A 7831-nucleotide genomic window follows, 5' to 3' on the forward strand; every position below is an offset into this window, starting at 1 on the left:
TGACCGCTGCCATCTTGTTTTTTTGGAGCCAGAAGTGACATGTTTGTAGCCATATTTGGATGAGAGGGGCTTTCCCAGAGCCGCAGCGCTGCCTGCTATTGGATCAGCGAGCTGCATGATCACTGGACAGGCGACCTGTCAATCATGCCCCAAACATAGTCTTTTCTATCATCTATTTTTCTCTGGGTGAGTTATCTAAAAATTCACCCCTCCCATACTACAGTTGTCATGAAAAGTGAAATTAGCTATATCGTTTTTTGAACCAGGCTGTAAACATATTTATGCTGTAAAATCTGGCATTTTAACATGGGTTTGAATGAGGAAAGACTCCCTTTTGGAGCCTGCCTCAACTGGCCATTCGAGGAACTTTTGTTTTTGGTACTTCCACATTGGTCTCAATGCAAGCAAACAAAACTGCCCCCCCCCCCCCCCCCCACACACACACACACACAGACACATACATGCATGTTTAAAGCTGTTCTTAGCAGCTTGACTCAAACTTTTCAGTGTTTGGATGTGTACATTTGTCAGCTCAAACAAACACAAATGCTAAACTGAGCCTGTGTCAGAGCAACCTTAACATCTCCCCTCCTCAGACCAGCCTCCTCAGAAGACAGACGGGGGTCTCCCTGTCAGACGCCTCCTGCTGGCACCACCTCCCCCTCGCCCACCCCTCCCGCCACGCCCGCTCGCCGCGGGGGCTTCACGCGAGAGGAGTACGCCCGGCGGCACCAGCTCAGGATCATGGATGACCTGGACAAAGTGCTGCGGCAGAAACCGGCCAATCCAGGACGAGCTTCCGTCAAGAAGACTCGCTCGCGGCCCCGCAGCATGACCCGGGAGGGCTCACAGCTGTCCCGCAGCCCGGCCAAGGCAACCGCAGGTAACGAAGAAAGAGAAACATTGAACTAATGACCATTATTCACCGTGTCGAGTAGTGCAGTGTCGTGGTTCTCACACTTTTTCACGTCATGGACCCCTAAACGGACACAAATTAGACCACGGACCCCCCAATTTGATAAGGTTTTTGTCCCCGGGTCCCCCATCTGATAAGATTTGTGCTTTTAGATGTTTTATTACAGAAAGGGTATGAAACCCATAATACATTCTGTCATTGTGTTACTTATGGATGGAATTATAGTGAAAATAAATGACTCCCCTTTTTTGCTGGGGAACCCCTTCAAGGACCCCTGGTGGGTCCCCGCCCAGACCCCCTGGGGGGTCCCCGCCCAGACCCCACCTTGAGAACCACTGAAGTAGCGTATTGATTGATGATTCAACTGACAACATTATAGAGTCAAGGTCTCTCTCTCTCTCTCTCTCTCTCTCTCTCTCTCTCTCTCTGTTTGTCCAGGCTCTCAGCTGACTAAGGTCTACTCTCACTCCTCTCTCAACCTGGCAGCCGTGGTGGATGACCCAGGAAACAGTGGCAGTAGCCCCACTAAGAAACCCCCCAGGTACGCACGCTCCTTCTCCCATTGGTCATTTCTTTGCCTCTTTCCTCTCATTCATACATTCACTGACCTCTGCCATTAAGTTGTGTTAAGCAAAGTCAGCTTTATTCTTTACTTCACTCATGTATTCATATGCTGGACTACAAAATGCTTCCAGCTCAACCAACAATTACCAGAGAAGAAAAAACGGTCAGCTTCTCCCTCAGGGCTGAACATGTCTGTTTGTCCCTGATCAGGGCAGGGCACATTGATATTACACAAGTCATTCAAACACATCAGTAAGTTCTGGATGGTATAAGGCAGGGATACTCAACTTGCTTTACCTGAGGGCCACTTTTGCAAAATGACAGGATTCCAGGGGCCAGTTACATAAACATACATTCATATAATTTTTTCTGTAGCAGATTGTAGGTGTTTGGGGTGTCAGCCAGAGTTTAGTCTCACAATGTTGTGCACATAGGATAGTTAGTTAGATTAAGTTAGTTAAGTACATAATATCTAAGTGCCTGGGTGGCGAGCAGATGGCCACATTTGACCATTTACTGTAGCTGGAGCTTAGTCAAACTGGATTTAACATTAGTTTTAATTGTGAATTAGAAAATGGCCGGGGGGGCCACTCTGCACCCTATCGCGGGCCATATCTGCCCCCCGGGCCGTAAGGTGAGTATCACTGGTCTAAGGGATCTAAACAATACATGTACTGTAAAGCTGCGTTCACACCGACCTATTAAAGTTTTTCGCTGGCGTCGAGTTTACATACAAAGTCAATGCAAACGAGCGATTGAGCGTATATTCGCCTGGGAGAAAAATCGCTGGGCGTCCGAGCGGCAGAGACAGAGCGATAGGGAGAAAATACGCTTGTCGCCCGAGATGAAATATCCCAACTCCAGCGAAAATACGCTGGCATCAGTCGCTCGCTGTTCAACGCTGATTGGCTGCCGTGTGAGAGCGAGTCAAGGATCACACTGGCTTGGAACAAACCGCTGGTTTATTGTGTGGCAACAAACCGCATTGACAGGCTGACAGCTGACATGAAGTGAAGTCTGTCCTACCGGTATGGAGCTCGCATTAGGAGCACGCTGATAGGCTTTAGCTTGTAAACAATGATGGTGGCTCGTAGTGGACAAATATCATGACATTGCGTAACGTTATAGCCCCCACATGTCCGTCAAATCGTGTGCCTGTTGATGAGCGATTTAAACAGAGCGACAGAGCGATTCCAAAGGGTTGAATCAAGCGACAGAGCGAAAAATAAATATCTTGGTGTGAACACAACACAGCTTGAGAGTGAGTGGGACGGGCCCTACTCATTGTTTGACCTCTCTCCAACAGCCGTCCTACTTCCCCTTTGCGCTGCATGTCACCGAGCAGACTGACCAATCAGAATGGAGATAAGGACTGGGAGACCGGTTCTAACGGCACCTCGCCTGTCCCAGAATACACCGGTACTACACAGCATATCTCGCAGTTCTTGACTACCAGTATTTAACGTCAAAGTGGTTCTATTTGTATGCTTACACCTGTGTGTGTGTGTGTGTGTGTGTGTGTGTGTGTGTGTGTGTGTGTGTGTGTGTGTGTGTGTGTGTGTGTGTGTGTGTGTGTGTGCGTGTGCGTGCGCGTGTGCGCAGGTCCAAAACTCTTCAAGGAGCCAAGCTTCAAGTCCAACAAATTCATCATTCACAATGCGCTCTCTCGCTGCTGTCTGGCTGGCAAGGTCAACGAGACACAGAAGAACAAGATAGTCGAGGTACAGTAGAGGATTCAGTTGTTTGGTGCCTTTTTGGTCAAATTCCTGACACTGGCCGATCAAATCCTGTTGTCATACGTTGTGCTTTTCTAAGCACTGTGCTAGGTTACTTATTCTCATTTGAATATCGTACAATTAGATGCACACCGTGGACAAGCATCCTGTAGATTCAAGATTCAAGATTTCAAGATTCAAGATTTTTATTGTCACCCCGTAGTACAAGTATCACGTGTGAAATGATTGTGCTGTGAACTCCGTTTACAACATAGTACAAATATAACAGGGCATATGAGTGCAAAAACAACAAGAGACACAACAAGCAATAAGGCAGTAGAGTGATAAGACAAGTCAGAGACAGTGGCATATTCACTGCACATAGGTGCACATGGCATGTGCAGGCAGATGCAGACTAAAATGCTCAGTCGAGATGAAAACTCCCTCTCCTTTCTCCTATACCACTTTGATACCAACCACCAGGGTTGGACCAGAGTTTGATGAGGCATGTTGAACCCTTCTTTCGTCAGTTCACACCAAGTCCGTCAACACTGGTTCATTCGTGGTCATGACAATTGAGATAGGACCCGGGTCACAACCTGCATAACAGTTAGCATAAGCTATTAGCATAACAAATAGCAACCCGGGTGGTGCCATTCACACTGGGACAAGGTGGGTCGCCAACCTGGGTCGGGCAACCTGGGTTTTAACCATTGACCTATATATAATGGACCAACATAGCTCATTGACTTTGACACAGCAAAATGAAGCTCACTTCCGGATATTGTTTGATTTCGTTTGATTGGTTGAATGAATTAATGCTACACGGAAGTACGAGGGGAGGGGGCGGCTGCCCCTAGCGGCTGCCGGGGGAGTTTCCCAATTTGCCCTGTCTCGCTTATCGCCGTAATGCATTATGGGTAGTCAGCTACTGTGGCTAATGTTAGCGGCTAACGCTACTTACTTGACATTGCAGTAAAACGGCACTGAATGACCAAATTGATTTAACTTTTAACCATTTCGAGTAACACTGTTTCCATACGGACCCCCAGCGTTGGTTAGTTGTTTATAACGTGACTCTATTTAAAACGTTATAACGTACTCCGGTTTCTGGGCTGAATCCAAGGGTCAGAATACAGAGAAGGCTTAAGGCTTTATCTAACGGTATAAATAACGTTAAATGGTCCGCCATGTTATGGACGTTAGATGTATGGTATCTATATAGTTACGTGTGTCTACTAACATTATTAAAATATCATAAAGTAACGCTATTTTCTGATAATTTGCTCAACTATTACTTGCTACCTGCTGCCTCTACCGGTCGGAAGTATTACTGTTCTTATTATCCGATGTTTGTCGTAAATTTTCCTCGAAATGGGGCTATAATTTGGAAAACGGAGCACGTTAGAGCATGAAAAAGACTTGAAATTGTTTTTTCAGACCATAAACTCATTTGGAAAGTGTTTATTTAAGACATAGACCGAGAGAGAATTTGGCTCGTTTCCCATAGAGTTGAATGGATGTTCCCGCGGGAGTGCTACACAAGCTGCACCCCCCACTGGCCATTTGAGAGAATGCAATTTCCGCATCGGCCTCAAAAAGAGAGGGGCTCTGTCGGGGACTGGTTTTAACCCTTTCATGATCAAAATCAACGTGGGCATAACCCTTGTTGGACCCTTGGTGTGAAAGGGGGTATAACTCTCCTTCCCTACCTTCTTCCACCCTCAGGAGATGGAGAAGAGTACTGCCAACCACTTCCTCATCCTGTTCCGCGACGCCAGCTGCCAGTTCCGGGGCGTGTACACCCTGAACCCCGACACCCAGGAGCTCCTACGATTGGCTGGCATGGGCCCGCGGACAATAAGCTCCGCCCAGGTGGAGTCCATCTACAAGTACAGCTCAGACAGGAAGCAGTTCAACGCCATCCCCTCTAAAACCATGGGCATGAGTGTGGACGCCTTCACCATCCCTAGCCACCTTTGGTACGCAGGAGGAGGAGGAGGAGGAGGGAGCCGGAGAGCAAGCATCACAAAGAAGGCTGCTGTGTCCAAGTGAGGAAAACATACCATCACATAGGACCTCCTAACAGAATGATGTAAGATAACACTAAAATCACCAAGCTGTTATAGGGAAAGCTATATTCAAACATAAAAAAATCATGCAGCTATGCACAAATATGAGCGCATGTGCACAAGTGTGTATCACACACACAGGTTACCTCTCTTGCCCTTGAACTTTACTTTAAATACGTAAAGCCCCAATGTGTGACTTTGTGCTGAGCAGAAGCAACAGCGCCCTCTGCTGCCACAATGGTAAATGCGGATAGTAAAATGCTACACTTCCTTGTTTGTATGTTCAGATATCTGCCTTATTCTACTGTTTCCGTTTGTAGTCTCTACTTTGTTAACCTTTCTGCAGTGTTTATAGCTGATTCTCTGCGGGGAAAAGAGCTCCAAATACCCCCAAATGTTGTTATCTCGACTTGTTTTATTGAATGAAGTCGCTAGTCAAGCTTGCAAGCGATAAACACATTTGACTTTCTATAAACACATTTGACTTTCTATAAGTACTTCACAATAAAAGCGTCCTGTTAGTTTGTCAGTGGGAAAACTTTTCATCTGAAGGAGCTGCGCAGGGAATAGAGTTACATGTTCCAGGCAACTTGACATGCTCCGGGACGCAGCCTCAAACTGACATGGTCCAGGAAACAGACGTTCAGGGCGCAGAGTGGGAATGATAGACGTGCCATTCTCCCTATTCCAAGTAAGAAGGTAAAAGTGACATATTGGGACTTTAATATTTATTTGTACTCCCCTTCATGTGCATGAAAATGGTTCAACCCAAACCTCTTCCCTAAAACGAGCCCTGAGACACCGTCACATCCATAGGACACCATGGAATGTTTTGGAAAATGTTAATTTAATTGCACAATGATAATTGTAATAAGGTCTTATATTACTTATAATTTCATTGTTTGAAATGTGGAATTACTGATTTTTTCTGTAATAAGAAGTGGCAACTTTGCGCAATAAGTTGTGTTTATTGAAAAACATTGACTTTCACAAAGAATAAGAAGAATTTGTGCAAAAAAGCCACTGGTTCTTCACATGACAATGTTGGACTGAAGTCTTTGTCGAACACCATGGTATCTGTTTTATACCTTAAGCCAAACCACAGAGAAAACAAACCTGTAAATGCCTTCTCGTGTCAGAGTGACTGGCAGGACTTTTCTTTTGTACAATTTTCAAGTTTAATTGTACAAGCAACTGTCAGTAGATGGATCAAAGCACATTTGTTTTTCAAAATGAAAGATAGCCATACCCATATAAAGAAGTGTTCTGTGAATAGAGGAGAGTAAAAATGATTTTAGGAGCGAGTCAAGGACCTGTAAATATATCTGATTGTCAGAGAAGGATCACTACAGCACGAATGGTTATTTATGTAGTAAAACCTTATTTCACTGTGATATCGCAGTGAAAAATTTTGGTTACATAAGGTTGTATGGCCAGTGGGTATATGGGCATTAGATGCCAATTAACCCAGTGGTTCTCAAACCTTGTCATGTCGAGGACCCTTAAACTGACACAAATTAGACCACGGACCCACATTTGATCAAATTTGATCGGATTAGATTTTTGCTTTTAGATGTTTTATTACAGAAAGTGTATGAAACCCGTGACCAAAATTGTCATACATTCTGTCATTGTGTTACTTATGGATAGAGTTGTAGTGAAAATAAATGGTTCCCCTTTTTGCTGGGGACCCCTTCAAGGACCCCGGGGACCCCACTTTGAGAACCACTGAATTAAGCCACTTTTGTACACTGAAGAGGATGGTAAGAGTAAGCAACTGTAAAGAAACTACCATGCTAGAATTAAGAGATAACTGGTTTAGTGGCCTTCATGGTACAGTAGGCAGAATAAAATAGGAGTGTTAGGAGCTAAGCTTTCATGTGTGAAATGACAGATTTAATTAAATTTGGCAGATTGAGCTGGCTCTCTCTCTCTCTCTCTCTCTCTCTCTCTTTTGATCAATCTTATTCTTGCTCTCTGACTCCACCTCCCTCCTGCTCAGTACTGTCCTGTTTCTGCTGTTTCCTCCTCCCACCGGACCTGTTTCTGTTGGGAACATTTCATAACCATTGCTTATTAATTTGCGTGACATATACACCTTTATATAGGTGCATCCATCATGACACTGAAGATTGAAATATCGTAATTTGGCTGGTTGCATAATCTCCCTGCATGGATCTGAGTATGATCAGGATACAGATGATGATACTAGATTATGTGATTACAGTATAAGCAATCAGAAAAATAATTAATCACATAAGCCTTAGTAGGCATGATCATTGAAACTATAGGCTACCAGAAATCTCTCGCGCTACGTGCGCTCGATTAGTAGGCCCTGCAACTCGCCCGCTAACGCGTGATTTCTATTCGCACATAGGTTAGGCAACAACCACGCCCTGTGCCCGCCTACGCAGCAGTCAAGCGCCGGGATTGGCCAGGCGCCCATGCTCACGTGAGACTGACAAGGTGAAGGCCACGACAGACTCGTCCGCCTCGTATAAAGCTTAATAACAACTGATTCACTTGGACTTGTCTATTCCTAGTATTCCCATGATGTCACATGC

General features: G+C 45.2%; 1 protein-coding gene across 1 annotated transcript in view; it reads left to right on the forward strand.

Moving 5' to 3' along the window:
• The window catches only part of LOC310794048 (calmodulin-regulated spectrin-associated protein 3-like), a gene marked incomplete at both ends in the record, with an annotated part of 19787 nt that extends 14537 nt beyond the window's left edge, over positions 1–5250 (forward strand). Inside the window, 5 exons of the mRNA XM_083655921.1 lie at positions 597–883; positions 1355–1457; positions 2787–2899; positions 3083–3201; positions 4924–5250. Coding sequence (XP_083512047.1) covers positions 597–883; positions 1355–1457; positions 2787–2899; positions 3083–3201; positions 4924–5250 — 949 coding nt within the window. The remainder of the gene's footprint in view (positions 1–596; positions 884–1354; positions 1458–2786; positions 2900–3082; positions 3202–4923) is intronic.
• Positions 5251–7831: the final 2581 nt, after the last annotated feature.

Source organism: Poromitra crassiceps, assembly GCF_964638095.1.
Source record: "Poromitra crassiceps genome assembly, chromosome: 19".
NCBI classification, from domain to species: domain Eukaryota; kingdom Metazoa; phylum Chordata; class Actinopteri; order Beryciformes; family Melamphaidae; genus Poromitra; species Poromitra crassiceps.